Here is a 19,751-nt window from a genome sequence, read left to right on the forward strand (position 1 = left end):
AATTACAACCAAAGTGAATACTCCAAATCACCTGAACTTTATGCTCGACAGCAGTAAAACGCAACGTCTCACTAATGCAGCAATTAAATTAATCTGAAAAGATCTTATATAATAGATAAAGATTGAAATGGAGCAATTTAATGCACGAGAAGGCAGTGAAGTACACAACACAATAAGTGCATTTTGTTCAAAATATATACTGTACTTCTACTGTACTCAGGCTTTGGCTGCAGGGATTTTACTTGCAAGATTTTTCACGGTGTGGCTGAATTTCTGGGAGATTAAAGCATAAACTGCAGAACTCTGCAGAAAATAAACCAACTGTAAAAGACATCAAAACAATTTGATTTTGTCCGATGTAGGAAAGCTGAGTAAATGATTGGTGGAACCCCCAAAAAAAAAAAAAAAGCAGTGAAAAATATTTTTCCATTCAAGATGAAACCATGTCCATGTAACATCAGAAGCCGAGCAGAAAGTAAGCAAAGCAAAATACAACAGATAAAAATGGATGCGAGATGAAATAGAAAAGAAGGCGCAGAGGGAGTAAAGAGTAAAAAAGAAGAAAAACAAAATCTGGAGTGCTGCAAAATGTTACCGCATAAGCATTCGAATTTATTATTTTTTTTATCAATGTGTCGAAACCCAAAAAGCCGAAGATTCCAATAAATTCCACCTGGTTGAATTTCCTCGGTATCAAATAAAGCGAGAAAAGCGACGTTTTGAAAAATTAACTAAAGGAGTGCAGAGACAACTTAAGACACCTTTTGTCAGGAGAGCCAAGAGCGAACCGATCAATAAACAGGGCTCAATATTATTTCACAAGCAACGGCAATGATTATGGATTACTTAAGCACAGTCTATTTGTGACTGTGTAGGTCAAAGGTCATCGACAGGGGACCAGGGTAGAGCTGCAGGGAGGGTCGCGAAATATGCAGTTTAAAAGATAATTTTTTTTTCTGTTACTTTTTATTCCCCCTAAACGGAAATGTCTTGAAACATTTAACTTTAAACAATGTCATTCCAATATTCGGTGATGCATAAATAAATGTGTTTACTCGTCCCAGTAGGGCGGCTGCCCTACTCCATGTACAGTGGATATATTTAAAATAAAAAGATAACTGTAAGAACCAGTGTATTATTTGAATAGTTTAGTATTAAATGCACAAAAAGGGTTTCTCACAGCACGAAGTCCAGTTTAATTCATAAATGTATCCTATATATATATACATATATGTGTGTGTGTGTGTGTGTGTATATACACACACATTCATACATATGTACACATATATATGTACATACACATACACACACACACATATGTACATATATACACATACATATATACACATACATATATACACATACATTTACACACACACACACACACACACACACACACACACACACACACACACACACACACACACACACACACACACACACACACACACACACACACACACACACACACACACCATTAATTGGATCATATTTTGGGGGATTTAGTTAAAACTGGTTCAATATCTTTCTAAAATTGCAATTTCTGTTCCATATTTAAAATTAAGTTGGTTTAATAAAATTAGAGTTAATGAAGCAAAGGAGTTACATTCAATGACGCAGATAATTATAAAACTCCCATTGTAACTGCTGGATCAAACCAATGAATGATTTCATGTGTTTTTGCTTTTCTGCCCAATCACAGCTCTGGTGTTTTGAACAAGTCCAATACTGAGAAACACTTACCGAAAGTGAATATTTCCCAATTTGACAAGAAAAATATTGTCCCATTAACTGCACAAAGCTTTTCTGGAAACAGTTTACGATAATGAATCCCGTTGTTTTCACTTAGCATGTCTGATTACACTGTCCATGTTGGCTGGGAATAGCAATTTCACCAAAATCTAACCATCACTATGAATAAATGGTTAAACTTGCTCTTTAATTAAATCTGATAAAAAGAAAAAAAAGGAAGATTTGAGTCAGAATGGGTCTATGAGGATATGACAAAGGCTTTCAGATTTCAGAATACCAGATCTTAAGAAGAGACAAATCTTGACTCTTGAGCTGCGAAATGCCCCGACTCGGTCACCACGGTTACAAACTGTGTCCGTCTGACGTACGACAGGCAGCAGCGTGTTTTTAGATCGAATGCGACATTAAACAATCAGTGAGACCGAACTAGCGAATGATAAGTTGTGGTGATTGGGACCGCAATGAAGCACGACACTCGCTTTTATTTCAAAACCTAGTAATGTTTCATCGCTTCCAGTGACGTCTTTTTGACGTGAATCAATGTCATTTGATAAATTGCTTTTTAGATTAGCAAAATACCCACTTAAAGTGAGAAAACTTCATTGCCTGACAACATTTAAACCTTCTCTTTTCCTGATCGAACTTTTATTCTCGTACTGAAGTTGCTGAACTTTCAGGTCTGCTTTTCACCGGCAGAGACGATGCATCGCACTTGCAGAAAATTAGTGTTTTTACCATTTCCGGATATATTGTGAGACCCGTGGAGGCTCAATATAAATCACGCCGTCAGCTGAAAAGCTCTCAGTGACACAGAGACATATTGTTAGACGCTGGGAGTCCAGAGTCTCCGTGGATGATAATCATCACCTGTAAAATGAGCTATGTAATATCAGCCATTGTCCTTTTTTTAGCGATTCCGGCTCGTCTTCAAGCTGACGGCACGGCGGAGAGGAAATGACGGCGGAGGTTGAACTGCCGGAGCGGTTCTTTGGATATTCGCCGTTTCTTCGGGGAGCCGTTTGACGTGCAGTTGAGCAATCCTGAACCTTTAACCGTGAATGAATGTGTGTGTGCGTGTGTGTGTGTGTAGAAAAGCACCGTACAAACAGTGACGGGCAGTCAGTGGAGGCAGGGGGAGGCCGGGCCTCACCTGTCATCACGGGAAGAAAAAAATGTAAAATGAAAAAATAAATTGAATGGTTATATTTATTCAGTGATTTGTACTATAACGTTATTTTCCACTAAGCTTCACAATTTTTAGTTATTTTTTTCAAAATTGCTGAAAAAAAAAAATTCACATTTACCATTCAAATATGAGGAAGGGATGTTCGGTGACACGGCAACCAGCTGAGCCCACTATGGATTGCTTAATGATTCTGCTAACTGTGCTAGCATGCTATGCACTCAGACCGTATCGCTGTCTCTGTGGATGTCACAATTGAAAAAAAACTTTAAATATATGAACTAAATTTCCATAGTTTAGCTGATATGTTTGTTTTTCCTAAAAAAACTTTCTTGCAATCATAAAACGACTGCAAAGAGACGTTAAGTGAGGCGCGCAGTGACGGTGCCTCATGGTAGGGGGCACCGCTGATCCCAGGGATCCTTCCTACTACTCGGCTACAGAATAATAGCATTAGCAATAGCAAGCTGCAGTAAACCGTTAGCAAGTCAAGTAATTTTTCCCCGATCTCATCGGGCTGTGTAGCTCACAAATGCTGAGGGATGAAAGTCAATCAATCTCCTGAGCAGCTTCTCAACTTTTTGGACCAGAAGGATCTCATCCAAACTGTTCCTGAGGCAACAAAGTTGCTCCGGCCAGCGGTCACCGTTCCGGCTACGACAGCGTCAGTGGAGCGCTCACTCGGCACCGAAAATACTCAAAACATTCAGTCGGAACAGGACCGATCAAGGACGACTGTCTTCACTGGCAGGGATTTCCATTGAGACAGAGTGACTTTTAAAACTGAAGAAATATAAGTAAGACGTCTACAAGCAAGATATCAATGCTTTTCTTCAGAAAGAGCGACGCATGGACTTCATTTATAAGTAAAGATGAGAGATAATAATGCTTTTTTTGCTATGCTACAGCCATTTATTGGCTGCTGCCAATAAAATGGGGATAAGCTACTCTGTAGGGTTCATATGTTTGTAAATCTGACCGATGACGTCGGTGCCTCACCAGCCACGAACCTCCCCGCACGTCACCACGTACAAATGAAACTCGTTGGAAGCCATCCCTCCCTCGCACAAGCCAATTTCTCCATCCAAGGAGGCGAGAGAAGCGCGTGCGGCCGCTAGCAAGGTCGGAGTTACCATTTTGGTTCGTTAGCGGCCTTAGATGTTGTAATGACTGTCATTAGACCCCTCAGGAATCACACAGGGTCAAAAGTGAATGGCTGTTCAGTCTCCTGGGAGGAGATGAAAAGACAGCATTGTAGGTGGAAACAGACCTCCTCTTCCTCCTCCTCCTTCTTTCGCTGAAGGGAAGGTCTCTCTATTTTTGGTGCCGACAGCTTCCTTCGCTCCCCTTTTCAAGCCACCGGTCATATTTTGCACGCGACGTTCACGTTGCCGTCGGACGATAAGTTTGACGGTCGTTCGGTTTCGTGGAATGAAATGGATTTTTATCCGCATCGGCAGGGTTACAGATGCATTTCCTCGGTCAACTCGGATGGATTCTGTTTCTCGGTCAATTTCCGATTTTCTTTCTCCCCAAGAAACATTTGCCTGTTTGATGGCATGAACGATGTGGTTTGATCTTGTATAAAACAAACCAAAAGAAATTCTCTCACTGAGACATAGCTTAAACTGAATATTCAAAATGAGAAACCAACTGAGAACGAATATGAACGCAACTCAGCTTTACCTAAAATAGTGGACATTTAAATAAAAAAAAAAAAAAAAAAGTAAAAAAAGAAATGAAGCAACACGCTTTTATCAGTTCGTGTTATCATGTGAAAACATCTCCCTTTTGTATCTGCTTTATGATCAAACTCCATTCCGAATGGGATGAAGCAAGATTTGATATTGTGTTATAACAAGCATCATAATGATGCTATTCATTGTCATTTTGTCGTCTTGAAGGAGATATTCTTCGAATGTGTTGCCGAGTTCGGTAGAAGACTGCGGATCTGTTCTCTTGTCTTACTGAATTATTCCTGGCAAGCGGGCGAATTTTTAAAAAATGCTTGTGCGTGGAGATGCGTATCTGTTTATAGTCATAAAGCACATAATATTTCAGTAGCAACAACAACAGCTGGGTTTCATCCAAACTTATAACTCATTGAGATGGTCTTCAAATCAGAATGGCTGGTTTTTTTTTGCTGTTTTAAAGGCACAATAGGATAAATTCAGAGGTGAAACAGAAAATATTGAATATAAATGAGATTGGCAACGCTGGCTTAACACACTAAAGATGTCAGGTATGAGTTTCCTATTAAATACTGACAGGGGGTTGGACTGATCCCATTTGAAGTGAATAACCCCTGGGTGAAGGGGGAAAATTCATTTAAAGTTTTGTTGTTTTGTTTTTAATAAGTAAATCCACTTGTCCTTGGTTCACCTCCTTTGATAACCATAATCAGGATAATAGTCCTCACTTACAAACGGGCTTTGACATTGCTCCCCACTTAGACCTGCGGCAAGGTCCTGCACAGCCTCCTAAAGCAATTTGCAAACTTCAGACTAGGAATTTATGATTCGCCTCGAAAGGCTACCGCACGCTCCGCGGGGGTTCTCTCCTTCTTGGGGCTTTGGAGAACGAGAACAAAATTTCTATCCGGTCGCGATATTTCGTACTTCTCGAGGGAAATTCTCTTCTTCTGCTCTTCTTCATCCGCCGTTTGGACTTTGCCACACCTTTGTGACAAATTTACAGTCTTTTTCCAAGAATTACTGTCCATTTGCTTATCCTGGATGGACTTTTCATACTCCATCCCTCCACACACTCATCTATTACTGTAAAACATCGATCGCGCAATCGTGCTCGGGAAAAAGTTCGTGACGTCATTTTTGTTCTGGTGGCCCCGCGAACGAAAGGACAGTTGTTATTTCTCGTGGAATCAAAACAGGTCTCGACAATACTGGGGTAACGCAAGATGTTTCGGGTCTGGTTTGGTTCAAAACCCCTCAGGAACAGGTCCAGTATATCTGAACGAAATGATAAGACCTTATGTTCCCGGCAGAGAGCTGCGTTCCTCTAATACAAACCTACTAGCAGTACCTTTTACTCGCTCTAAGCGATCTCAGGCAAAACTGTTCTCAGTTCTACTACCTCAGTGGTGGAACAAACTTCCGGAAGCAACAAGACTAGCATCATCTCTCTCAACCTTCAAGAAATAGGTAAAAACTTTTCTCTTTCAGGACTTTTTACTGCGCTGATGCCCCAGATCAGGTTAGGCACCAAGTTAGGCTATGCAGTGTGTGTGTGTACGTTTGTGTATGTCTTTGTCAAAAAATAAAAATAAAATAAAAAAAAACTCACTAACCCAAGCTTACTGTTCTGTATATTTCCTGTGCATCTTGTATTTGCAAGTGTATTTGCAGTCCTTATGTCCTCTATTGTAAGTCGCTTTTGATAAAAGCGTCTGCCAAATGCAATGTAATGTAATGTTTGAAGAAAATCTCAGAAAAATAAATCGCTATTAAAGGCCAATTCTGTTTACAGTGCGATCCTTAAGACACCTGATTCTATAATAAAGGTAAAACCTGTCAAAAGCGCAAATGAGAGGTTCAATATTAATCGTTTCTATCAGTTTACCCGAAACGTTGTATCAAATGGCGTCAAATATTCTCACGCTGCGATGAAACCCGTCTCCGACTGACCCCGAATCTGACGGAACTCGAAGCAACCGAAATCTCCCGTGAGTCATGCGAGAAATGCATCCCCTATTTAATTTATTAGCATTGCAGCATGTGTCTGTCAACAGGAGGAAATTACCACTATTACAAGAAATGAAATCACTACGGATTAAAACCTTCCTGCAAGACAAGGTAATATAAGTAAGTCCAAGGTTGACATTTGAGATGTAAATCTTTTTAATGATGGTGGATGATAAATGACCACTTCATTAAAATGGGAGTAGACAAAAGGGAAAAACACTAGTTCTGGTTCAGTGACGACTTCCTCGAAAAGGTTACGGGGTGTTCGAACTTCATTAAAAGCGCAAAATAACTTTTAATTCCGAATAAACCGGAGCGCCGTGTTTGCCTAGTCCGCCACCCGAACAGGAATAAATGAATGGATGATTACAAGATCATTAGCGGTGGCTTTTCCCGCCCTCGACCCGGCACAGAGCGGGTCAAGTAGCTCAGGGTTTGGGGATGTGGGCTTAACAGTTGAAGCAGCCAGCCAGGTTACAATAAGCTTCTTTGGTCCACAGTGGGGATTTGGCCTTGAATGATCCAGAGGTAAATTGTGTTCCTGAACTCATCCAAATCCTCAAAGTAGAAAAGGGAGAGTATTACGGCTGTTCACGGTGCCGATGTGTGCCGAGTAGCCAAATGCTCACCGTATGTGGTTTCTTTCACAAAACTAGCTTGGACTCTGCTGTATTTCAAATCAGCGGCGCCATCAAATCAATGTTTTCATTGTAAAGAAACGTGTAAATCATTATTATGGGAGGGGAAAAAAAAAAATAGCACAATATGATGTCCTCAAATGTGCATTACGATGAAAATAAAGACTTCGGATGTGCAGTATTTTATCATTAATCCATAATTTCCAACTCCAAGCCGTATAAACTTGAATTCACATCAAGTGATGTGTATTTGTGTGCCGAGGGAGGATGCAGCCTAAGGAGATCAACACCCTATATCAAGGTGTGCATAATTATTAGCCATCCTCGGGAAAAAACGAGCCGCAAAAAAAACTGAAAAAATATCACAAGTATTTTAAAATCAGTTCCAAACTGATTTTTTTTCTTTTTCAACTCAAAATTGTCTGGGAGCCATATATGACTCGCAAGCCATAGGTTCCTGACCCCTCCTCCTATTCCAAGGTGTGCATAATTATTAGCCATCCTCATGAAAAAACGGGCCAAAAAAAAAGGTCAAAAATCGTTAAAAGTCTCTCAAAGGGATGCAGCGCTCATTAAATATCTAAGATATTGAGGCGTGACATCACAGAACGTTTTGTTGCAAGCAGTCACAAGGTTCGCAAGAAACGTGTTGAGAAGAAAAGACACAAATTTGAAGATTTGAAGAAGCATTGCAGTTGCATAATAATTCTGCACACTAATAATTGTCTAATAATGGTGCACATTAAGATCATCTTTTAAGAAAGCCAAAAACTTCACTTTTATTACTTACATTTTCAGGTTTGTGGGTTTGTTAACATTGTGGATTAACCAAGAGCACGGTTGTAGTACAATAACAAAATGAATCCTCAGAAATACAACTTGCCTAATAATTGTGCACGCAGTGTATGTTTCGGGACTTTAGGAGGAAACCCATGCAGACACAGGGAGGACATGCCGAATCAAACCCGGCACTTTCTTGCCGTGAAGCAGAGGCGCTAACCAGTGAGCCGCCATGTCGCGCATTGGATTTTAATTACGACAATTAACTGAAAATAGATTGACTCGGTGGTTAATCGATTCAAAGCTGCAGTTCCGAACCGGTCTCATTATTTACTCACAACATACACACCCAAATACTCTTTTAAATTCTTCTTAAAACGTGCTTTTTTTTCTTTTGTTTGATTTTATTGAATTCCAAAAAGAAAAAAGAAAAAATTGAAAAAATTGGAAAAAAAAAAAAATTGAAAAAAAACAACTTTGGACTTCTATTTAACGGCAGCAGTGGATTTATCCTCTGCTGTGTTGGAGGCAAAGATCACGTGCTGCAGAAACGCTGAGCTAAAAGTTACTTTATGTAGTGATATGATATAATTTGTGGACGTTTATGCACCAAGTAAATTTTAATATTGCTGATAGTGATTCGGTTGTTTCTGTGTTTGAATGATCCAAAATCCTTTTTTTTTTGCACAGCGAATGTTTCATGCTGGGATGCAGAAAGATAATGGTTATATTTTGCTCGCGATTTGAGTCATTTTGTGGCTGCGTTCTTTTGGGCACTTTTGAAATCACTCATTGTAATTTCAATTTGGCACTGAATGGAAAAGAAAATAGGTAAACCTCAATTCAGTGAAATTAAAAAAAGTGGAGAGGGACTCTTGAAAATTTAGAACTAGGAGTTAAACTGAAAAAAAAAAACTTTTATAAATAAAATCTCAAAGGAGAACCGGGAACATCGGGAACGAGTCATTACAGATAATAATCCCCGATCACGGAGAGGAGCGCAGGTTGGCTGCCGGATATTATTTAACTAAAACGATGCTGGACAAGCAACGAATGTCTGAATCCTGCTAAATCCTGTAATAGAAACCACTAGAATGGCTTTCCCTCTCTCCGTATTCTAATAAGCTAATTGCTTAAAGTATCACATGGTGTTGAGATGTAGAAATGGGCAATTACATGAATGAAACATTCTTTTCAGACCGCTGTTCTGGAAATAACATGTGCATGAGGGTAGAAAACTACGTCCATTACTAAGTCCTATAAATTGCTTTTCTACCGACCTTGATTAAATCCATTCAGTGAAAAACTGCCCGGTCGAAAAAAGTACTACCTGTATACTGACACCGACACTAATTTTAACCTGAATCCCGATGTTAACAGGCTCGTACTAAAGGTAAAACTTCAACGTTATATTGTAAACTTTGTCCTTCAAATATCCAAAACCCACATCGGCGCCTATGTAATGCAGAGATAAATGATGGTATCGGTCATTTTTTAAAATGAGACACCGGTGTTAAATCACAATTTAAAACCCATAATCTTAATTTCACTGATTTTAATAAGTATGATAAATCTGCCGGAGAGGTTAAAAAAAAAAAATTAAAAAAAAGGGGGGTAAAAAGCCTTACTGCAGATTCACATGAGACACCAAAAAATAAAAATAAAACACAAATGCTTTAAATAACCTACCAACGGCCCTGCATCTGAGCAGAGTTGAAAGGAAAATATGTTTCTCTTACGCAAAGAGGTGAGGATATCTTGGCCTCTGCTGCTCCGAAATTGGCAACCTCCTCCTTGCATCCGTCTCAAAACCAGCCCGCTAAAGAGACGTCTCCCCTTCCACATCTTTCCAAAAAGAAAACTTTTTTTTTTTTTTTTTTTTTTTTTTTTGAAATAAATCAATGGATAGACATAACAGGGGCGATTCAGAGTCAAAGTTCAACCGCGGCCTACGGCGGATTCTCACGGCCGTCTCCGAGGACCGGGACCGAAGAGCGCCGACATTCGGTATGATTAATTTCGCGCTATCCTAGCATCCGCTCGGGGGGGCGGGGGGGGTGCGGATATTCCCCGGTGAGCGCCGCCGGCCGCGCACCTCCACCGTAACAATTTACTCCGACTGCGCGGTATCCGGCCGCATATCCACATTTACCTCTGACTGACGCGCAGATACCGCCAGACGCCGTCCTCGAGAGGGAGACGGGCGGAGGAGAGAGACGGGCGGAGACGGACCGAGAACGCGAGGGAGGAGAAGAGATAGAGTTATCCGTGGTCTCATTACGGTGGGAAATGTGAAGGTCCCCATCCAAGGGAATGATGAAGGACTCTGTGGAGGAGGCCTCTGAGAACCAACAAAGACGGCTTTAGTTTCACTGGCAGAATCCATTTGCATAGCTTAGAAGCCAAAGCGTCTGAACTGGGGCTCATGAAAAGAAACCCCGGCAATTGCTTGGACTTCAATGCGAACGGGAGGGAGTGGGAGACGGTGCGAGAGAAGTGCGACGGGAGAATAAGCAGCGGGAACTTTTTTTTTTTTTTTTTTCCCTCCTCTTTTTCCAGTGTCTCAAAACAAAATGAGATGGGGAGCATCTGCACATCCCATGGAGGTTGTCGCTCGGTGACTTTCATGCAAAGAGAACATACCGAAGACGGCGCGTTTCCGGATAAAGTAACAACTAGAAACACATTTCAATGCTATCATAAGACTCATGCTGCCGCGGCTGTTGTGTTTTGATATCATTATTTAGAGTTGTTAAACTGTCAGCGGCGATACACATTAATGCCACCAGGACCTATTTTATCGGTTTTTACTCGGGCTCAAAAAAAATAGTGGAGCCGCAGCTACCTGCAGCCGACGTGAACGAGCAATGCGATAACGGGATCGTCGGCGCGAGGAGAAAGCGATGACAGATGGGGGAAAGAACATAAAGAGAGAAGGGAAAGATAAGAGTGAGCAGATGTTGTACTTCAGCGCCGTCTTTCGTTTCCTCTTTGGCCCGGAGTCATGGAAGGGGTGACTACCTTTCATCAATCCTCTTTTAATGACTCTGGCAGCATCATTTAACACACTAGGAGGTGATCTCTTCTTTACAACTACATGAATACACCATTTAGTCGCTGACAATAATAGAATCTGACAGGAAAAAAAAAAAAAAAAAATTCTGGTAAACTCATCTGCTCGTAGACAGAAATAAAAAAAAAAAATAAAAAAAAAAAGTAGGATGATTTAATATGAATTTGTATTTTGGCTGACTGGAATCTAATTAGCAGCATTTTAGTTTTATAGTTTGAAAAGTGTACACATTTTTTCAAGGTTCTTCCATAAAAAGGGATGGGGAAAAAAATAAATAAATAAAAAGAAAGAAACCTCCACCCTGAAAAAAAAATCTCTAATCTCGCTATTTTAGCTACATAAATCGCAACTGTCTTTTTGAATGGGACTTGGTTGGATAGGATACATGGTAAATATCACACACCGTGAAATAAAGTACAAAAGATGTGAAATGATTTGTTTTCCGGTTTCCCTCCAATCCATGGCAGAAACACTTCTGACGATTTTTAAACGAGTTCGGCATCAAATCCCGTTGTTTTCTCCTCAGTTTTGGTCCTCCAGAATGAACCAAGTAGAGAAATCATCTCCCACATCTCTGGTTGGATCAATGTTTACAAATTATCTACCTCCAATTTTTTACAAAAACATGAATTTTGAACCTCCCTTGTGGATGTCAAATCCAAAAACGGTGGAAGCATGAGTGGATTTGTGAACTTCTCCACCACGCCTGCTGAAAAATATAATTTTGGTGACTTTTTGTAGTACAGAGTGTGTCATTTCCCTCCTTTATTTATACCGTATGCAGCTATGGTAAAAAATAAAAATAAAAATAAAGCCTGAGCTGTACATTCAGAACCATGGACAGCGCCGTTTCCATTTCACAAACATCTTGGCTCCTCGGCTCGTGCAACCAGCTAGCATGTGTAATTAACCTTCAGTTGTTGAGGTTGAATCTCCTTTTATAGAAATGCTTTCACACGGTTACACACCTGGACCCACACACACACACACACACACACACACACACACACACAGTACAACCGCTGACCTATTGCCACTGAGCGGCTCCTTTCTCTGGGTCTGGGGGTCTCAAGGGCACCTCAGTGATGCAAATAAGCGACGGACAAGCGCTTTCTTCTCCACCCAGATTTGTTTTTTGTTTTTTTGTTTTTTTTCTAACCTGCCGCATTACCATGGACTCCACGGCTCTTCCAGTAAACACCCACCCTATTGATCGATAAAACGTCCATATTAACAGAAAAACGGAACACGTAACAGATCAAGACTCACGTTAACTTGCAGAGAAATCTCCACAATACCAGTCATTAAAAAAAAAAAAAAGAAACATTTGTTTAATCTATATTTCGATTGTTTTCAAAGGGAATCTTATGTATTTGCAAATATAGAGAGTATGGAAAGCAGAGAATACTTAAATTAATGGGACACTGAATAAAGGGCTGCTTTGTTGGTGAAATATCTTACTGGTAAAATAACTCTCTGTTCCAGGCAGAGACTTTGTGGTTGTTGTGATGGAATGTGACAGTCTCGGGAAAGAAATATGCAAAAGCCACATTTGACGCTTGGAGCTGAAGTTGTAGGTGTAACTCTGTGTTTCCCTGGATTTTCTCCAAGTTTTAGATGAACATATATATATTTTCTTTTTCCCAGCGCATCCTCTATCTTTCTTATTGCACCAGAGTCCCCAATTCTTCCACTTCAAAAAAAGTAAACATGTACATTTGCAAAAATATTGCCAACATCCAAGACACCAAGTTCGCGCGAAATGACCCGAATAACTCAAACGCATCGTGTCGATCCCGTCAAATTACAAGTACTATCAACTTATGAGGAAATGATGAAGCAGAGAAGGGGGGACAGGGATGAAACAAGCGTCATGTGATTCACGGAGAACAAGCGTCATCTGAGTCACGGAGAGCAAGTAGGGCAAAGGGAAAGAAATTGGAGCACGTGTGTGTGTGTGTGTGTGTGTGTGTGTGTGTTCCTGTGCAAACGAAGCATCGGCGCTCCATATCGAGATGTATAAATATGCAAGGTGCCGCTTGCGTTCATTTGCTGCTCGCTGCCTGCTTTGGCATCCATAGAGGCGTCGGGTTTGGGCCCGTCTTACATGATGATAGTGTATGTAGTGTATGTAGAAAATTAGAATATTGTGATAAAGTTCTTTATCTTCTGTAATGCGATTACAAAAAAAAAAATGTCATACATTCTGGATTTGTTACAAATCAACTGAAATATTGGAAGGCTTTTATTTTTTTTAATATGGCTGATTATGTCTTACATCTTAAGAAAACTCAAAAATCCTATCTCAAATAATTAGAATATCATGAAAAAGTCATTTTTGTTTTTTTTTTATTGCATTAAAAAAGATAAAGAACTTTATCACAATATTCTAATTTTCTGAGACAGTCCTGTATGACAGAAAATATTATACTTTTCTTGAAATAAATACCTTTTGTCCCTGAAAAAAACAACGGGAATTCATTTTATGTCTTCCTTTAATTTACCGATTGTGTTTATGAACCTTAATGAAGCCACGGGTGTTTCAGTTCAACAAAGCCCAAAACCGACGTTCCGATACACATCATTTTCAAGAATCCTGATACGAGTCGTTTGTGTTTGTATCGCGAGCGACCGGGATCCAATTGAAAGGAAAGTTGAAAAGAAAAATGTATTTTCTTTGTTAAAAATCGTGGTTTATCCGTCTTTCTGTTTTCATTTGTACGTCGCTATCTAAGCATTTGCCGTGCAACAATGACTTTACCGATTCTCAGGTAAGCTCACCAAACAATTTATCAATGAGTTTTCTCCAAATAGCAAACCTTGATGAAAACTTCTTTTTCCCCAATGTGAACTATTAAAGTAAGCGGGACTATTATGTGTGAGCTTTCCTAGATTCTCATTTTATTCTCGTTTTTACCTGTGGAAACCCTCGGGGATAGAGCGGGGGGGGAGACGCGAAGAAAATACAAATCTTTTCACCGCTATCAATAATATACGTTGACTTTTGATCTTTGCCGATATTGTAAAAATATAGCACGATATGATGTCCTAAAATGTGCATTACGATGAATCTTCAGATCTTTGGTGATATGTTTTAATCCGAATCGATTTATGCTTGAAACATGAGCCGGTAGCTTCCTTTCTAGACATCTTGTCCATCATCCAGTCGCCCACTCATCTCAAGACGCTGCTGCTCGTCGCAACTTTTGCAACTTTATTCTGTTTATCGATACAAAGTCAGCTTTATTGTCAATTTCTGCGCTTTTACTGGACGTGCAGAGGCACGGAGAAGACCTTTCTCACAATCCCACAGTTACAAGTAATAATAATAATGATAATAATAATACATAGGTTTTCTATAGTGCTTTTCATGATACTCAAAGACGCTTTACAAGTGAGAGACAAATGAAACAGTACAAATACACGGTTATTGGGAAATAATAGTGCAAATTAACAGCAAAGTGCACTGTTACGGTAAAAAGTAAATAAACTCTGAGGTATAAATTATAAAGCCCATGAAAACACAAACTGATATTTGATGTTTTTTGGGGGGGTTTTGCACAGTTTAGTGCAAAGTAGTACCGTAATGGTATAGTTCGGTTCTACTCTGTTTCTTTTCCTTATTTATTTATTGTTTACTTGTATTTTTTTTAATAATATTTATATATCTTACAGCTTGTACATTATGAACCACCTCTACTGCACTATCCACTTTCTGCTGTGTGAAATTGAAATGTCCCCATTTTGGGGAACAATGAAACAAATATTCTTTTCTATTCTGTTTCTCGCTATTTGCGGTAATGTTAGTATTAAGTTCCAAGTTTCTGTCTGTTGGGTGCAGCCGCTCCAACGTCTGCAGTGACGCGCTAACATAAAACGATAGAGAACGAAGAGAGATACAACTGCTTCAAAGGATAATGTCAAGACTGTCAAAGTGAGGACTATTTTCCCGTGGTGTTTTGGCTCTCACTGATAAGTAGAACAAAAACCACCCTAAAAAAAACTTGCGGCGAGGGGGCGAGGATCGGTATCAAAGTACAGATAATGATTGTTTTGCCGCAGAAAGCCAAGCGTCGGCTAACTTGATTGAAAGGATCTCTACAGAGCTCGGCATGTTTCTAACATGTCACCGATGCTCCGCTCTAGGAGTTGGAAATCTCGGAGGGGTTGGCGGATACATGAAGACAACGGTGTGAACATGAAGGCGCTGCGGAGGGAAGCAAGAAAAAAAAAAAAAAAAAAAAAAAAAGGTAATAGTGCATCGTGGTGGGGGCGGGAAAGGATTTGGAATAAACATTGCATCCTTTTGGGCTCTCATATTCATGGCGGAAAAACGAGGTAACAAAGCATCGAAGGTCACGTTGAGGGAACGTGAGCAAGATGGAAGTGTGAAAAATAAAATAATTAAAATATATGAAAAGAGTTTCATAAAACTTTGATTCCAAAAGTTGAACCGCTGTTCACAAGGTTATTTTGCTGGTATTTTTTTTTTTTTTTTTTTTTGTCATATAAAATTGGGAGTTGGTGGTGTATTTGTTTGCGTTTCCTGCAGGAGGACCTTCCTGTGTGGAGTTTGCATGTTCTCCTCGTGTCTGCGCGGGTTTTCCAAAAAACATGCGGCGGATTAATTGGAAAAATTACCGCAAATGAGTGAGTGAATGGTTGTCCATCTGTAGATGTGACCCTGCAATCGCCTAGCAACCGGTCCGGGGTTCACCCCGCCTCCAGCATCCCCTTCAAAGGTGATGATGGACGGATGGATGAAATTTCAAATTTACCGACCCCGACACGGTGTAGGTGTTATGATAAGCGATCTTCGCTTCCATGCATGGTGTCCATGCATGGTGTCTTGCCCGAGGACGTGACGACACGCTGACAGGAGGAGGCGGGAATTGAACCTCCAACCCTCTGATTGGACACCCAGGACATATTTAACACACGTAGAATAAAAAAGAAAATAAAATCAAAAAATAAATGACAATTTACAATTACCAGACTGTGTAGTGCAGAGGAAGCACCATAGAAATATACTGAAGGAGGCTGAAGAACACACACACACACACACTCACACACACACAAGCAAAAAAAAGTGTACAACAATTCCATCTGTTCTATTTCCTTCTTTGGCTTTTGCTGCTCTAAGCCTACTGGTACGCAAACACACACACACACACACAGACACACACCTCCGTGGCAGCACGTTGAGCATTATGGGATATGATTCCTTCTAATGAGTTTGCATCTTCATCTGCATGCACACGCTGCAGCGAGGCCGGCTGGCCGATGCCAGAAATCTCCTCCTTCCGTCTGACGCTCACATGATGGGTCTGGACGGAGGGCATCGGACCAATCTCCCACTAATCGATCTTCGGAGAACGTACCACCGGAGCGGGATATCAAATCAAGTAAAGGCCGTGATGTCTTGCAAAAATGAATTCTTAATGAGAGGCCGTGCCCTCAGGCCGGCTGCTTAACAGGAGAAAATCACCAACCCCCGAAAAATGAATCTCGGCGCCTCTACTTTGAGAGACGATGTATAAATAGCCGCGCGAGGGATCACTCCGAAACCCAGGTGTACGAGCAGTCACCTGCCACCACGTATCCCGATTTATCAAATTACAGAGCTCCCGCGAACCCCCCCCCCCCCCCCCCGGTGCGTCATCAGCCGGGTCCGGCCGCGACTGTTCCTGTCGTGCCCGGAGAAACCGGTCATCTCCACGTTACCGCCGCGTACGTCCACAGATCTGTTAGCGCAACCGCTTCCGAAAACACACATCCCCGCCTGACCCCCCCCCCCCCGATTCCCCGCACGCAGACGGCACCGTTTCGGTCGAATCCGAGACGGCGGTGGAAAGGGGGAGGGGGTGGTGGGGGTCACGTCCGCGCGCCCGGAGGCTTCCTCCGCGACCCGACGTCAGCTCATTTTTGAGTCATCGCTTCCTCACAGCGATACTGTGAGGAGGATGACTTATAAGGAGGAGAGCGTACCGTGCCACTGGTTGCACAAGACGCAGAGACGTGCACTATTCAAAGGGAGAATCCAAACATTAGACAGGATATGACACTCAACAGCTTGCGGTGCTTCGGAATTTGTATTTGCCTCAGACCTGGCCGGTCGGGAGGATTCCATGCAAACCCGAGATGCGGAGGAAATATCCAAGAATTTGCATCCTACTAAATTTAGCTTGAGTGATGGATTGGACGGGGGATAAAGAGGGCCGTGCATGATTGGCTACACATGAGATTTGCCGTATAACCTCGGGGTGGCTGGGAGTAGTTGGCGCCTCAGTCAGACGTGACATTTAGACCCGGTTTGTCACCCTTAAGTGAGCTGATGTGGCTTTCTTTTCTTTTTTTTTTCTTCTTAATATCACCGCTTGCTCGAGTGGACCATCAAGGGGACGAGATAAGTGGGGGAATTATTATGCAGCTTTTTTTTTCTCTCTCTTCTTCTTCTTCTTGTTCTTATTCTACAAGGTCATGTTCACCAGGAGAGGAAGAAAAAAAAAATGCTCACACTCACCGTACACTCCTTGGCAATGGATGCCCTCCACGATGAGCGCCAGCAGCCCCAAAACACAGATAACCGGATCCATCCTTTTCACGTTAATCTCTGCATATCCAGCTACGGATGGCACAAGAAGTCCTCTCCGGGGCGGTGCAAGTGAGGTGCATAGACACACAGCTCCGATCCGTCGATGAATGTCCACGGGAAGGAGTAGGGAGCGTGGATAAAAACAAAAAAAAAAAAAACAGTTTGCGATGAAGGGGGTTCGGCGACCGCCGGACTGGAGCGGGGATGCGGGGCGGACGCGCGGCGGGAGGATGGTTGAGGGAGCCCGGCCTTAGAACCGGCGGCAGCCCCGCATCGGCTCCGGATGGGTGCGCTCCGCTGAGACCGCGTCTCCGTGGACTTTGGCGAGGAACCCCGTGTCGGAGGGGGTCTCGGACATCGCTGCTCCTCGGTTCCCGACGGCGATCACGGCGTGCACCGGTGCTGCTCCTGCTTCTGCTGCTGCTGCTGCTGCTGATGCGCCTGCAGCCGCGTTAAATGCGCGCTGCCAGAAGAAGAAGCCATCGCCTCTCCTTCCCACACCCCCCCTTCAAAAAAAAAAAAAAAAAAAAAAAAAAAAATACAAAAATCGAAGTGTTTTTCACCTTCTGAGCTGTGAAGAGCGTAAAAGCTTCCGTCGTGCACGCCCGCGCCGTCACACATTCACATCATGACGCCGACCCTTGCGCGTCTCTCCCGCCGGCGGGGAAGGTGCTCCAGCCCGGCGAGCTGCACCGAGCGGCTCCGGGAGGGAGGAAGGGGGGAAGGTGGGCGGTGGACGCGGTTCCTCTCCCCGGGCTCTCTGTAATCCAAGCGACGGCGGAGGGCCCGCCGTGGAGCGGCCGAGCGTCCGGTTAACGTTGCGCAATACGTGACCGACTGGCACCGCAACCGGTTTGCGGGGGGTGCTAGGGGGAGGTTGCGGTGGGGGGCGTCAAGGAGATGCGTGGCTTCCAGCGCTCATCTGTATGGGAGGCTGCGCTCGGCGGCAGGAAAGGCATGAGAGATGCAGCTGCTGGATACTGAGGGAGGAGAGAGAAAGAGAGAGAGGGAGGAGGAGGAGGAGAGTCGGGACAATTAGAATTCAAGAGATACCGCCTCGACAGACAGACCTTTGCAATCAACACCAAACCCACAGTCTATCCTCCTGTCTGCTCCCATGTTCCTCCAGGCCTCCTCCATCACACTGAGGATGACATGCAGCCTGTCATGTATCACTCACCTGCCTTATTTTACATGTTAGTGCTTCCTACCACACACTCACACACACCCTTCACATGGAACTCTAGTGTTCCTGCAGGTACAGTGAGGTCGGGTTCAGTCGGGGACCCCCCTACCAGGAGGGGGGTCCCTCCTGGATCCTCCATCGAGGATCTTTAACCCCCACCCCGGTTCCCTCCCGTGCAAAAAAAAAAAAGAAAAAAAAACAGTAATCACTGATTAAGACTGGAGTGCGGAGTTTCATTGTGTTATATTTCCTGTTGAAATGTTGGCTGGACCTTAGCTGTTTCCTAGCAACCCATTTTCAAAGAAAATCCTCCTAATTATTCAGTGTTGGATATTTCCCAAAAAGTCTACGAGAAACGAGGACGGGTTTCCATTCACCTGAGTACCTGAGCCGGGCCCGAAGACTTCCAGAGAACTCCGGTGTCATAAGACGAGTAGTAAAGTTGGGAAGCAGTTTAAAGATCCTCTCCCTGCCTGGATAAAGCACTGAAAACTCCAACATGTTTGCATGACACTATTAAAACCCCCCGATACCACCTTTTCTATTTTGCGGATATTTAAATAAACCAAAGGGATGGGCCACTTTTAATTCAAAAGGTGGTATTTTTTAAATATTTTATTATTGAATATTTTTTTAATATTTTAAAATATTTTATATTTTGACATTTTTTTCCTTTTTATCCTTGATTCGAGGCATAATTTTCTTAATATTTCTTCATTTAGCATTTCAGGCCACTTTTTCATAATTGTTTATTGATTTCAGAATTGGTTTGGGTATGTAAGTATGAGTCATTGTAATATATACTGCTTAAAATAATAATAATAATAACACTTAAACAACACA

The 19,751-nt window shown here is 42.1% G+C and overlaps 1 protein-coding gene across 1 annotated transcript in view; it reads right to left on the reverse strand.

The window, feature by feature from the left end:
* LOC147222600 (MAM domain-containing glycosylphosphatidylinositol anchor protein 2) overlaps positions 1–18,456 on the reverse strand; it is a 254,616-nt gene extending 236,160 nt beyond the window's left edge. Inside the window, exon 1 of the mRNA XM_086167514.1 lies at positions 17,651–18,456. Within this exon, the coding sequence (XP_086023640.1) occupies positions 17,651–17,723 (73 nt within the window). The 5' untranslated portion in view covers positions 17,724–18,456. The remainder of the gene's footprint in view (positions 1–17,650) is intronic.
* Between the last annotated feature and the right edge of the window lie 1,295 nt (positions 18,457–19,751).

This window comes from Fistularia commersonii, chromosome 20 (genome assembly GCF_037954325.1).
Source record: "Fistularia commersonii isolate RoL2024-O1a breed Wild chromosome 20, RoL_Fcom_v1.0, whole genome shotgun sequence".
NCBI lineage: Eukaryota > Metazoa > Chordata > Actinopteri > Syngnathiformes > Fistulariidae > Fistularia > Fistularia commersonii.